This window comes from Pyxicephalus adspersus, chromosome 6 (genome assembly GCF_032062135.1).
Source record: "Pyxicephalus adspersus chromosome 6, UCB_Pads_2.0, whole genome shotgun sequence".
Taxonomy (NCBI): domain Eukaryota; kingdom Metazoa; phylum Chordata; class Amphibia; order Anura; family Pyxicephalidae; genus Pyxicephalus; species Pyxicephalus adspersus.
In genome coordinates, this window is record NC_092863.1 from 87,494,349 (window position 1) to 87,509,291 (window position 14,943).

The 14,943-nt window shown below is 37.9% G+C and overlaps 1 protein-coding gene across 21 annotated transcripts in view; it reads right to left on the reverse strand.

Annotated features, from left to right (window-relative positions):
• Window positions 1–14,943, reverse strand: part of TCF4 (transcription factor 4) — a 276,489-nt gene that overhangs the window by 38,422 nt on the left and 223,124 nt on the right. For all 21 annotated transcript variants that reach the window (XM_072416499.1, XM_072416502.1, XM_072416495.1 and 18 more), the window contains one exon: window positions 1,261–1,366. In XM_072416499.1, coding sequence (XP_072272600.1) covers window positions 1,261–1,366 — 106 coding nt within the window. The remainder of the gene's footprint in view (window positions 1–1,260; window positions 1,367–14,943) is intronic.

Genomic DNA, 14,943 nt, shown 5'->3' on the forward strand with positions numbered 1-14,943 from the left:
GAACAATGGTATTGGCCTAGAAAGCCTGAAACCAATCAAGAAGTCTTCACAAACTGTTTATTACTTTTGGTTAATAGAATCCAGGTTTAAAGAATTGACTTATGGTCTGTTCAGTAAAAAGATTGAATGGGAACAGGAAATACATCTATGTATATAGCAAGTCTAAAAATGATAAGCTGGGGATAGTAAAGACTCTTTCACCAAATCCTGTTGAAATTTGAAAGGAAAATGATAACCTAAAATAAAATTGTTAACAATTACAAAATACATAGATCAATCTACATAAATCATAAAAGACCCGCAGCACATAATAAAGAGAAGGGGGTTGGCAAAAATAAAATTCCTCTTTAAATATCATTATAACAAGGACATTAAACTAATTAAGTTAATAATATAATGTTATTCTGAGAGTGAACTTGGATGTGAATTTCAGTTCCAATTTTTCACATTTCTTCTTGATATGAACATCTATAGATTGTGCTTCTAGTGTTGTCTATGTATCAGGCATTGTAAAACCACACAGAAAATGCATTCTTACCAAACTAGCCCCAGCATGTTGTATGAGGGAGGAACATTAAAGGCCAGTCACTATGCAGTTTATCTAAAACCAAAAAGGGACTATTAAAAAGACTTTTACTACTGACTATACTATGTAAAATACTTACATAGTTGGAATGCAATTCTGTGACAAAAGGTGATTTACAGCCAAAATTTAATTGCTACCAGCATAGCTGCACATGGGAGGTCAGGATGTGAGTATGAGCTCCAATACTGGGTGAATAAGGCTCTTTGGCCTTGTCAAAATCTTCTGATTTACAAAGCTTTTAGCACCAGTGGCTGCATAGGAAGGTGTTCGGGTGGATTGCAGGTGGAGGAGAGCACAGGGAGGATCTCAGTAGAGTGATGATGTTCTTTTATAGTTCATTAAGCAGGAAAGTGTCACAACAAACTGCCAATGGAAACAATGGTCACATAGTGCTGGCTATGCAGTCTAGCAGATGCCTTAATCTCAAAGCTGACTGAGCAGAGTAACAAATCATTGCCAGATAATACAGTCCACAGATCAGTATATTAGTGTATTTTACTGTTGGGTAGGACCTATATCTAAGAATACAATATCACAAAACTAATTTGTACAAGACAAAATAAAACATTGCTTTTTCTGTAATGAGCAGCACACTTTTCTTTGCACTAGTTATTTGGAGTTCTATTCGTTTTAAAAGAACACAAAAAGAGGCAAATGCAAATAAAAAGCTGTACCTTGCATGAAGAAGGAGCTAGGAAAAGTGCTGGAGGCTGGCTTTGAGGATGGATAACCTGGTGAGTCCCTATTGTAGTCGGCAGTGCTTGCTGATGGGGCATAAACCTGCAAAGATAAACAACTGATTGAATATAAAATGTACACAAGTACACAAATGTATATAGAGTATAAAAGTAACTGAATCAATAATACAAATGGTATACATATTGAATTATTTATCATAGATTAGTGTATCTATACCTCAAAACTATAACAAATTGTGAACACAAATGCACATTACGTAAATGTTTTTTTCTAAACGATACAACATCAGTGAATACCCCCTTACTGGTACTGGTACAGTACTACCAGCAGAGACCATTTATGCTACAATTTGGTTACAAAGGCTTTTCCAGTTACCAATGATGAGGTTTGAAGAACAGACAGGGACCATCTTTTTGCATTTAATTTTAGTACCTTGGTTTAACTTGGGTCAGCATACTAATGTTTACTTTCCCCAAACCATCACTATGCAATGTGATGGTGCATTATGATGGCCGGAAAATTGAGCAAGGAACCTGAAAGCATTAAGTGAGAGCCTTGTCAATCCTCCAAACGTAACACAGAGGAAGGACTATTACCAGAAGAGTTTCTGCGAGGCAATGCTATTTTTTGGACCATTCAACAAAAGGAGCCATCAAACAGACACCTTAAAGTGTGTTTTTAATTATTATTATTGAAATGTATTTAGAATGCTCCAACATATTACACAGTGCTGATTCTCCATTCATTTATATTTAATACACAGAAACAGCAAGCGCAAGTAGTTCTGAATTTAGCATGAATACAGAATTTGTGTGTGATAACCCAGCAGATACTTTTCTTTAGAACTTTGGAGTGATGGCCAAAAAGTCTAAAAACATGAAAGGTAGATAGTACAACCAGTCGGGTGCACACACAAAGGCAAATTCCATAAAACAAAGGAAATAATAAGTATGTTCATGAATGAGCTATGTTGCAGCTATGACAAAAGGAGCTTCAGAAACTGCAAACGTGTTGGACTTTCTAATGTTAACTTTGTAAACAAATTCATTTTAATTGACAGTAAATATAGCTACTCTTTCCTGTCTACATTATAAGCTATTACTAGAAAGAGCAATGACCATCTTGCAGAGCTGCCTGTAAAGAGCCTTTAAACCCAATCAGGATATCAAAGCACACTAGTGTGTAATACTCCACCACCTTGTTTCTCTATAAAATAAATATCCTCTTTCAAGGGTTTGACTTACTGGTAACCAACACAGATGATTTAATCACAAATACTGGATAACCCAACAAAATGGACCCATACTCAGCATGCAACTATATAAACACTATAACCTCAATCTTCTGTCTTTGCTTGATGGTTTTTGTCAAGCCATTTTTTTTTCTTAATTCTTCATACATTTATTTTCCAAGGCTACTCCCTTGCAACCCTGTGGAACACGTCTTTATTGTGCCTTTCTATTTATAATATAATTCCCGGAACATGGCTATCAATAGGACCCTATAATACAAACATATTAAGCATCATATAATTCTACTGGATTTCTCTCTCTTCAAAGACACATGAAAGACAACTTTAAAACCTGGATCCATCTAAGACCACCAACACACCCTGCATGTATCAGGGGAAAAATATTTTTCATTTTTTTTGAAGGCTTCTTACATGCGTGCCATCAACTTAAAAGCTTGCCAAAAACACACATTTTCTTTTTAGTTTAGCCGAACAAAAAGAGTTCCTCGGCAGCTACTAAATAAAAATAGCACATTTATTTCTTGTTTATTCTGTACATAAACACAGTGGAGTACAACAAAGCGTCGGCATCCGAATAGCTTAGTTTAAGAGTTTGTTCTTCTGTTTAGGGAAAAAATATACAAAAACATACACTTTTTTTTTTTTTTTTTTTTTAAGTCCTTCTCCCCCCCTCCCCAAAAAAAATCTCTTTCTCTTTTTAAAACGTTCCTTTCCAGATGGCCAGAAAGACTGAGGCGCTGTCATCTCGGTGATGAAAATGGATACCCTCCTGCCTCCATTTTGAAGCAGGCAGCAGATCACAGAATTGGCAAGATGCCTGCTCTGACATTCGCTTGTCACAGCAAAATGAAGGGGAAAATTCCACCAATAAAAAGACATCTGCAACATTAACCAGTTCAGTGCCTTGGGGTTCGGCACTTGGCAGCAGTGTGCAGGAGCCGGCCCAGCGATAGCGTGAAATGGTTAACAAAAATAAAGTAAAAAAAAGAGAAAGAGGGAGAAAAAAAGCATAAATATATAAAAACAAACCACCGCTGCATAGATTAATTCTCAATGTGAACCTTAAAACAAAAAAGGAAGCAGGATTTATGTATGTAGACTGTGTGTTCTCCACTATGCATAGTCAAGTAGCGTCTAAGGATTACATTAGAGCAATAATTCTTAATCTTGCAGGCTTAGCACACCAAAATTCATGGACCAACATCAACCAATCAGCAATTAATTCCTTTTGTAGGTTTACAATCAAAACAGGTAAAAATTGATTGGGTGCTTCTGAGTACTGTACTTTGCAAGCTGTCAATGTTCTTTGAGATGACACATTAAAACCTCCACTATCTATATGACAATAAAAAACAGAAAATTGGTCATCTCCTAACCATTCTGTAAACATTTTCATGTGAAGACTGTAGGAAAGTAGGACATCAGGATGTGTCAAGCTCCTGGGTCTCCTGCAGCTCTCAATGTTTCCTCCTGCTGACCTCCATGTCACTACTTTATCTTGTAATTAATGGGGGTCACCAGGAGGAACCAGTGAGAACTGCAGGGGACCCAATAGGCAGACACTCCTGCAGTTGACAACCACCATAAAGAAATTTACAGTTCCTCTTGGCATTGTATGCAATGGGTCTACATATACTAAGCAGAACCATCAACATTTTAAAAATAAGTTTCAGGCACTCTTAATATCTAAGTTTATCAGTGGTCATACAATATTGGCTAGAGAATTGGCTGGAGTGTTTGCGGTACAGTGGTAAAACAGCACATTGCTTGCTAGATTACAGGATTCCAGGTTAGATAAAGGTCCCCCACAAGTGCTTTGGCCTGGTTATTGCAATAGGGAGAAGACACATGTTTTCGGATATCCGCCCCAATCTTTTAAAGTAAAAAAAGCAAAGATGGTGGTGACGTAAAGCATAAGGATGAGTATACTTTGTTAGTGGGGTGGGGTAAGCTATCAGAAGACATGGGCACCCTGCCATGACCCTAGGATAGGGTCTTTAAGTAAAATAAAAAAAGCAGATAAAAAAGGAGGGTATAAAGTGTTCTCTGGTAAAATTAAACCCAAGTGTGATACTTCCTTTCTGCACTACGTCATTGGATAAAGAAACAAAAGACGATGGATTTTTATTTGAAGTAAACCAATTCTCAGTGACTAATTGTCTGGACATTATCCTGTTGGCTAAGAAAGAAGACAGAATTTCACTTCCCGAACATTTGTGCAGTCTCATGTGAAAATATAAAATAAAAATAAAGCCTGATTTTGGGGGGTGACAAGAACATAATGAGAGAGAAACAGGGAAGGTGGATGTGACAAACACAGCGGTGACAATGTACAGAAAGCGTCGGAATTTTATAGACACTAACTTCATTGTCAAGCCTAATTAAGATTTCCAAAACTGAATGCGTGAACTATACTTGTCCTATGAAAATCATAGAATATAAATTATATTTATAATATGCATACATACGGACGTCGGTTATATATTATTTAGAAAAAAACTGTCAGAAATTTAAAAATGGAGGCTCCCAATTACTTTCTTTTGGAGGTGGTAGTTACCTGGCTTCCTCTGGGTTCAATGTTTTCAGAGTCAAAGGCCAAGAACGAATTGTCATGCTTATTTGAAGTCAGCAACTAAAACTTTGTACACATGCTCGAAAATTTAGATAATGTAAAGAAGTCCCCTGATGTCATTTAACAATCTAAAATGTCAGGTCAGTAAAGGACCAACCGGATGTGATCGTTGTCATTTCCTAAGGAGGACACAGTGGGGTGCCTCTGCTCATCCTCCCTGCTCCTCTTGCCAAAGAATTGTTCATTCATGTGTCACATGAAAGATTATTCCCAGCAACAAAAAATGAACATTTGCACATAGTTTTAAAATAGCAAAGCCTAGTATTTCCCATCATTTCCTGTCCTAGAGAAGAAGAACAGGAAATCAGATGGTACAGGGCCATGTCACAAATGATTAGTAAGAGACCTCTTTGCAGTCTCTATAAAATGGAACCTTGGCTAGCAGAACCAGTAAAATATTTCTTTTTTGCTGCCCAGCTACTAGCAAGCTGGTGTGGCGCTCGCAGTAAAGTTGCCCATTTGCCATCAACCTAAAAGAAACCAAATCCAGAGATTGTTACTTACTATACTAAGTAAATTGGCTTTTGTTGTTTCTAATACCATTACAAAAATATTACATCTCTTTCTGTCCTCATGAAATCAAGTTACAAGAAGAGGCAATTAAAAAATAAAAGATATGTAACTTTTTCGAACACTTTAAAAATGTCTGAAGTAGGGTTTATGGTATGACAGGTCCACTTCAGTGAAAATGACTATACAACCCCCCGCAGTATATGTGATTCACATGTCAATACTAATCATCAATGTCTTTCGCTGCCTGCAAATCAACAACATCTTTCGCTTTCATGAATTTCAAATGACGGACCTTTTATCATCTTTTTTTGATTCTGCATTCCCTGAAATAGACTTTTACTGCAAAATGAACCAATTCCAGATGAAAATCATATACCGATATAGAGCCACATAAAATTTAACAAGGGCAAAGGACAGCTCAAATCAAAGCCTAGGATTCAGCTTTATTGCATTTGGTGAAGAACGCAAAGTCGTTGCGGAGGTTTACAAAGTGATCTGTGTCATACCGTAATCATAAATCAAACCATTACATAAAATACATGAAGATCACAGGGAGGTGGAATGTCCTGCATTGGGGTTGTTAGGGATTATCCTAGATGGGATGTATGTGCTGCTTAAATCTGATTAATGTTACCGCATGTGGTGACTTTTTAGTAAGGACGTGTTATGTTATTAGGCTTTCCTGCAGGCACAGACTGTATGTTGTGAAAACTGGCTTGGTTTTTGACAGTCAAATGACAATATTATTCAGCAGTTGTACTTCCAAGGTAATATTCATATCAGGCAAATCACTTTACTTTTGGTGCGAAATGGTATTATGATGCTTTCAGTAAATACGGGGACATATATAAAAATATCACTTGGATTAGATGCAATGCATTGTAATGGTCTGCATCACAAAAATGGCCATATATGCAACACACTGACTGTGCAGTCTCTTTTAGGTTATACAAAGCTATTTACCAGTAGGGCCAACCTTTACAATCCATCCAATCTGTATCCATTATACAAAATTGTGTATAGGTAGCACTGACAGATTTCATGTGCCAGACCATAAACACTGGAAAACATATAAAGACTAAAAAAATAAAAAATAATAAAGTTACAACATAAAACCCGAAACTAGATTATTCGTTTTTTTTCCCTCAAATGCTATTGGCTGGGCTGCGTCCCTCACTACTGCTACTCTCTGTAGCCATGTCTCCCAACCTTATTTCTCTTTTTAATGCCACCAAAACACAAAACAGAAAATGAACTCATGGACTGACAGGTATAGAGGTCCGAGAAAACCCATTTAGGGCTATCACTGACATCCCCAAACTTTGTCCACACAAAGCATTTTGCAGGCATTTACTTAGAAAATCAGAAACTGATAAACTATGAAAAAAGTGTAGCACAGATATATACTACCTCTTGGTAATTAATCCCTCAACCCCAATAAATGGCATTTATTCAGCAGGATCTTTGTTCAGGATTAACATATATTGGGTCCCAGAAGACACAAATATGTAAATCATGGCACCTTAAGGGTATTTTAAGGTCTCTTATGGTACAAACCCACCATAGTCTTGCACACATCAAAAGTTCTACTGCCTTCTACCCTGTGGCCAACCAGAATGGTGAAAAAGTCAGTGGGGGTGTAAAAGTAAGGAAATAGTTCTTCTTTATCAACTGTTCCTTTGACAACTCAAAGTTGATTTCACATAACTTTGTAAAGGAAAGACAATATTCATGAGGAGGAAGAATGTGTAGACAATGACACTGGGGTAACATTTATACCTTACCTAAGCTCAAGTTGTGATTTGTATTGACTAAAGGTATAGTCATTTGGGAAAATTTTGCTTTTTTGTTTCCTAAATGTTGGGAACAAATTGCAAACTTACTGACAGGTTCACTTTAAAGAATTTTGAAATGTGCAAAGAATCAAATGCCTAAATTTTTTGACCAGTTTTATTGAAGAATCAGAGAAAGAGGTAGGATGACAAGTTTTAAAGAAGGATGAGAATGTGCAAACTATTCCATAACTCAATGACACCGTGGGTTTCAGGCACAGCGGCGGACTGGATGTCCCTCTACGCCTTTTTTCAAATAAGGAAAGCGTAACCATGGGAACACCTGGGATCTTTCCGTCAGATGATAATTGTGTACATGAAGTTGGCAGGTTAGTTATCTTCGTCAGCGAGTTACATTTGATTTGGTGTGTTAAGAAAACGAGAGGCTGCCAAAATTCCGAGAAAGCTGGCCTTGGTTAAATATGCTTGGAATTGATTAAATTACACCTGACTGATCTTCTCTCACAACATGCACTTGCTACAAGGCTGGACCAGGTGAGACAAGTATTCCATCAGTGCTGCTCTACGGGAGATCGTGTCATGTACCGGACCAACTGGACGTTTGCAAAATGGTATAATAGCCAAATGCATTAGAGTATTAAAACACTAAAGACTTATTGCTTTTATACATATATATATTCTTGCACATCTATCACCAGTCAGGCCCTTTTTCCAATGGTACTGGCAAAGGGTCTTTACAAAACAAGGGCAATATAGGTAAGAGCCACCAGGTGGTCAACATGGAGGTCAGACCGCCCACATTTGTAAGTCAACAAAAATACAAAAAAAAGACAAGGGTGAGCAACCAATTAATTCATAACTAGACAAGGTAGGTGCACGTGGGAGGAGCGATTCACTGCAAATGATAAAATTCCAAAGAATTCAGTCCTGCTAGCTGACAAAAAGGGACATAATTAAATCCAGTTTCTAACAGATTTATGAAAATATGTGCACGCCTCATTCCTCGGCAAGGCACCTACATCATGTCTTGACGTGGTGTGCAGATTCCACATTTATTTACATATGTATGCAATTAAGGCCTCTTTTTTTATTAAAATGTACGAAACAGATTTTAATTAGGTCCCCTTTGCAGGGAATTTTCTATTGTGCACTTTAAGTGCCCATCCCAAGTGTTTTTTATTTTGCTAGTTATGAACTAACAAAATGACTGACATTTTCTTGAACAGTTAGGTTTTATGCACACACAAGAGGTCTTCAGCTGCCCCGTAAGAATTTGGTTCTTAATGTATCATTGAATATTTGATGGGGTGTGTGGTAAACTTTAGGGGCACTTTCTCAATGTATTCATTGCTGTATTTGTGGGTGAATTAGAGATGAACTCATAGACTGGAGCACAAATGTATTTGGGGTGCAGCTAAGACCACTTTAGGCCTCCATATATAAACCTTGCCGCATCTACCTGTGGACAGTTCATACACTTACTTTTGATGCATAAATTGCCAAGCACAGCTTTTTGCACCTGCCACACCAACAAAACATGCATACCAGGATGGGGGTGGACTTTTCCAAAACAGATCTTCTAATTACCTGAAGGCATCTGATCTCCACTCCAGAGCCTGTTTTTATGAGAAGATCCAATGGCCAACAGACAGGATTCAGTGTTCCCACTGCGTGTAACTAAGCCTCCCTCTTAAAATCTAGATTTTTCCAGCAAGTGGGCAGACAGCCAGTTAAAACAGAACAGGGTGGCTTTTTTGTTTATTTCCAAGTTTATAGTGGAAAAATCTGACTGATCATTATCTTGTTCACACCAACAATAAGTACCGATGGTCATGGAGAGATCTTTATAGCATTAGAACATAGTGTGCTATGACATGGAGGAGGTTAGGATAAAAGGCTGTAGAAAGCTACAATTAATTGGTCCCTGGGTCAAATTTATTTACATTTTTTTTCAGAACAGCTTAAATAATTTAGCAACATATTAAACAAAGTTGTAGGTTTAACATTTTTTTAAAACAAACATGGTAGTGACTTTCCGTTGAAGATTTAGTGCACTGAAAATTCATATTTTATTGTTCATGGCCAATCTTTGGGCACTTTGGTGGAGATATCTATGCTCCTGAGTTACTATGATTGCATTCCTGCTGTGGCTGTAACAACACGGTCCCACTACCTGTGGAGGACAAATCATGTGAAGAAGGAACTCTTTAATTTCCAAAATGCTCAGGAACTACAAACGGCAAATCTTGTGGTTGGTGTTCTTTAGAGTTAAGGTAGCGAGTGGCTCTGATATAGAGCCATTAACTCTTTATAGCTGAAAATCAAATGGTTGGGAAAAAATATGCGAACCGTCTTACCAGCTTAAAAATATTCTGAAGCCATTGTAAAAAAGTTAAGGTCCCCAAACCACCAGTACTGCTAACCATTTTACCTTGGTCAAGAACCCATCGCTAGCACTCTAACTGGACCATAAAGGAAAAGCAGCAGCAACTGATAAAGACATCCCCCTGCTGTATGCGTGGTATTAGACTGATAGCACTAAGTAAAAAGCTCAAACTGGATCATAGTGCTAACTTTTTCTAACCTAGTGTAAGGGTTCTGTACACGAAATTTAAGAAACTATGAATGCCCGAATGTACATATAAACTCTAAAGAAGGCCATACACATCTCAATGATTTCAAGATAATAAATGTCTTAAATAGAAACACTAAATTTAACGTAATTGATATTTTGATTAAACATAGACTGACGATAACAGTTTTTGACTAATAGAACATCACTCCACCAGATAGTGTAAATCAGCAGGGAGGGTTCCCTCACAAAAGGGAGGCAATAGGAGCAATCCCTGTAGGTTTCAATAATAACACAGCTTTGCCTATTGATATAGTAAGCAAAGAGGAAAACTTGTGTTGGCTGCTGGTTGTAAGGAGCACTCCTCACAGATTTGCAGCTTTTGGAGCATGCAGAGGTAGTGTGGAATTTATTGAGGTCAATAGGGAAGTGCTGTATGCCAGATAAATGATTTAAAGGATGGTAATATTGATTTTTTATCTAGTTTGTGTTTAATTAAATATTGTTTTCACCTGTCGTCCTTATTTTAGTGCGGCTATTCTCTTCCAGACTCTTTTAGCTACTTTCAGTCCCCATGCACTCCAGCTATGACTGTATATCATCCATGAACTGGTTAACCTATAGCAACATGAGTGGATCATGCCTGTTCAACATGCATCAGTATGCTTGTTTGCAGTATCCATTAGGGGAGCATGTGATGTGTTAAAAAAGTATGAGCACAAATGTCAGACAGTTGCCACTCTATAAATACTTCAACAAGGACCTTAGTAGGATCACCTTAATATAATCTGTGACATGTCTTTGGGCTCTGTAAAGAGTGATATAGGTAATATACCCAAGAGTTGTGACATATATAGGCTATGCACCCTTGTCTGGACCTAGTAGTTGATTGTATGGATAGGACTTCACTGCCATGCTAGTAATACACATAGTAATAATAACCCGAGCAGAAGAAAAGGTTCTGCATTGCTCTCTCAAGCTTTCTTGCATCTAGCTCAATGTAAAGTTTTGTAGCAATTCCCTCTAACTGTGAAGTCCCCAGAGATTGGGCAGTCACACAGCTCCCGTTCTCTTTTCAGATCCAATGTTTTTGCAAAAATATATTGTTAAATAGTCCAAAACAACTGCTGATAAACAATGGGAGTACTTGCTTTACAGTAAACCTGTACAATGGGTTAAAAACAGGAGTCAAAAGATGTCAGCTTGTACCTTCATTTATCTTAATGAGTGCCCCTAGGCATTTGAATATGCTAAAGCTCCAGTTCAAAAAGTAGGAACTATGCCAAGCCATCAAATCCCTCAATGCGATGCTCCGAACCTCTTTAATCAATAAACAAAAAGTTTGGATTGGGGGATGGATGTGGTAAACAATGCTTGGGGTCATACTACGCATCCCTTCCCATTTTAAACACCGGTATAAAGAAAAGGGTTCAGCATTTGACAGAGATTTGCTTGTGTCTGAGAATGGCAAACCTGGTTGGTTGCTTTTGGGTAAAAAACTATGAGAGTAAAAGGGTCGTTTTAAGCTAATTGCTGTTTTTTTCCTTAAATCATAACTTCCACTGGTACTACTGAAAAGGGTCCACTTGGGTAATGAAAATGTGCAAATTCATAAAATTACCACAAAAAAAAAAAATACACAAACTTTGGATCATGATAAAGCCTGGACGTTTGCACCTATTCTTGTCCTATGAGTGGCCCACTTTCATTGTTCTGTATTGTGGTTACTTTACTTTGAGCACCTAGGCATTTATCCAATTTTTTGTTTGTCAAAATATATCTGCAAGAAACAAGAGCATGTTAATACATAGCGGATTTGCTCTTGGCCACAAATACAGGGATGACAGCCCTTTGTCAACCCATGGCTAAGCATCATGGGAAATGTAGTTCAGCTAAACCCCACTGACCCCCCATATGGTGGGTCCAGATTAATAGCACTTCATTCTTCACTGCTGTTGAATACATGGATCTGTAAATTGCACAATGCTATAGCTGATCCCCAGGCACCCGTACATTCTCTTTTCCCGCTGAGTACCAGTAATGAGATAAAGCTATCTGGGTACCCCCTGCGGCACCTTGTTTTGTAAGCAAACTAGGACCTATCCCCGTCTGGCAACAATGCAGCATTAACCTTATTAACATTATGTCCTCTTTCTAGAATGTAAACAATTAGTGGTTTATTTTTCATTGTTTGGCGGCTCCTTTGCTGCTAACACCACACTGAAGGGTAGGGTAAAAAGCCATAGCAAACAATCCTCCTCTCCTCACTGCGAACAATTAACTCTATAGATTTCGCACTGTGGTGGTAAAATAGATTTCAAGAGATTGTAACTGTTAAAAAGAAATCTTTTATAAGAGAACTATGCAGCATGCCAATTGCCGTCTGTTATGCTGATCCTCTGGTATCAATGCTGTCAGAAAAGCTAATGGAAATAATTATGCAAGGAAGTAAAATTAACTTTATTGCCTGCATACTTAAATCAGTGTGGTTTACCGGGCATCTAGCATTTTCAGGACGATAGCCATACTGACATTTCTTCTAACATGCTTTATTTTAAATTTTACATAACAAATGGGTAAAGTTAGTGATAAATTAACAATATATGTAAATAAGTATGCTAATTTGGTAAATAATTTCAATTTAGAAAGTTAATAATAAGATTCTTGGTGGAAAAAAAATACTACACACATATTTCTTGGTTAGAAGACAGCTAGTGTCCGCTGATTACAGTGCCTAATGCAAAGGAGGGGTCCGCAGTTCTGCTCTATTCTCAATTGCAGTGTTTCTCAACCAGAGTTCCTCCAGAGATTGCTGGGGGCTTCTTGGGCAAAGTAAGAGGCATTCTTCCTATTGGCCACCTAAGTACTATGAGCTGTGAATATAGTAAATATGGAAGGGGTTCCTTAGGACCTAAAACTTATTTCAAGGGGTTCCCCTATTATAAAAAAAGGTTGCGAAACACGGCTCTGATGTATTACAAGCAAAGTGTTTTAATATAAAGTAAGAGGATTTATTAAGAAAAGATTCTGTTTCTCCCCAAATCCTAATGTATATGCAATCCTATGCAAAAGTCTGTCTAACCCAGCTTTAAATGAACGATTTAGGTTTAAAGTTGTGCACAATTGGGACCTATTGCAGAGCAATCTGTCCATTTATAGAAAGAAATTATAATATAACCAGATTAAAGTCAGTTATTCTTGGTTCAAACAGATTTCTCTTCATACTGTTCAAAGGTTATCTTTTCCAGACCAATGCAAGGCACTGCAGAGTCCAAGGGTTTATTTTTTACAGGAAAAGGCAAGTTTAAAAAGTGTTATTAAACTCTGATTTGTGCTGCACAGTAAACTTATTTTGTGGCAATGATCCTTCTTTAAACTAAGAAATACCTTTTATAAATAGGCACTAAAAGACACTACCAGATGCCAATAGGTGCTTGCAGACAGGCTGTATGAGTATGTCAGACAGCTTTTTGTAAGTCAGCCCTCCAGTATGCTTTACCTTGCATTATGGGAGGCATTAATTGACAATACTGCAAGTTTTTAGGGGCATTTGGAACACAATGCAGCAACAACTTTGAAAGCGCTACCAAACAGCACCATGCCTAGTTTATACATGCATTAGTATTTGCAGCAGGCAAATGTAGTGAAAGTTTTACTTTAGGGCCAAAGATAGAGCTGTACACATGATCTTATCCTTCATGGCCGCTGCACAGACCCTAGACTCAAGGGATGAAAGGGTCTATGGAGCAGAATGGCATAAACATCAATTTAAAAATTTGCTGAGATACACGCTGCCCAGTGCATGCAGCGTTTAACTGCAAACCAGCTAAACCATATTGCTTCCCCACTTAGGAGAAAACGGAGGAGGAGAATGGCATGGGAAATTTGACAAGTTTGGATTCTATGCTCTTTGCACCTGGTGCTCTTGTAAGTAAGCTCTTAATAAGACAAAGAGCAATGTACATAAAGCAGAAACCCACACTACAACCCCCCCCCCCCTCTTTTCCCAAGCCTTGTTAAATGCCCATGATCTCTTTTGTTTTAATCGCACATGTGCTGAAAAAGATAATCACCCAATCTGGAGGAAAAATCACAGGGGGCTCCGAGTCACAGCACTGTACAGGCAGCCTAAAGCCAGCGATTCAGAAAAAAGTCAGAGGACTGAGTTTGTGGTAAGACTGAGACCCTAAAAGTCATCTGAAATGGCGTGAGGGACCAAAGCTGAAGCCTGACAGCAAATACGCCAGGTGGGAGCCATAACAAGCAGGAAAATTTTTCTTACTCAAATTTGGCAAATTTTGTTGAAATATATCTAATTTTGTTGTCACTATATATAATTTTTTTGTTTTTCATACCAAAATTCTGCTAGGTCAATTTTAAAAAGAAGCCACGGCTGCAAAGCATTATCGGTCAGCCCCCACCTCCTAGATTGTAAGATTTTCGGGGCAGAGTCTTTTCCTCCTGTGTCACTGTCTGTATCTGTCATTTGCAACCCGTTTATTGTACAGCACTGCGTAATATGTTGGCACTATAAATCCTGTTATATAATAATAATAATAGCCTCTAAATAAACTACCTATATCTCACCCAAGCAGCAGCTGGTTTTCTGCAAATAGAAGACGAAAATGCGAGCAAGCAGGTTCCTTATTGCAAAAGGGACAGGCAATGTCTCTTCTGCAAAAAAATAAAAAACTACCTATCTACTTGTTTGCGATTTTTTAACTTTGTTCACTTTTCCTCGCTTAGTCGCAGTCACCTTCACCCAATCCCCTTCCAGGTTTGAAAGCTTAGATTGGCCGGAGAAGAATGATGTAACTCTGGGGAGTTCATTCATTCGCGGCAGCCAACTATGCCAGGATCGTAAAACCAAGCTGCATATTCAAACCTCAGTGAAAT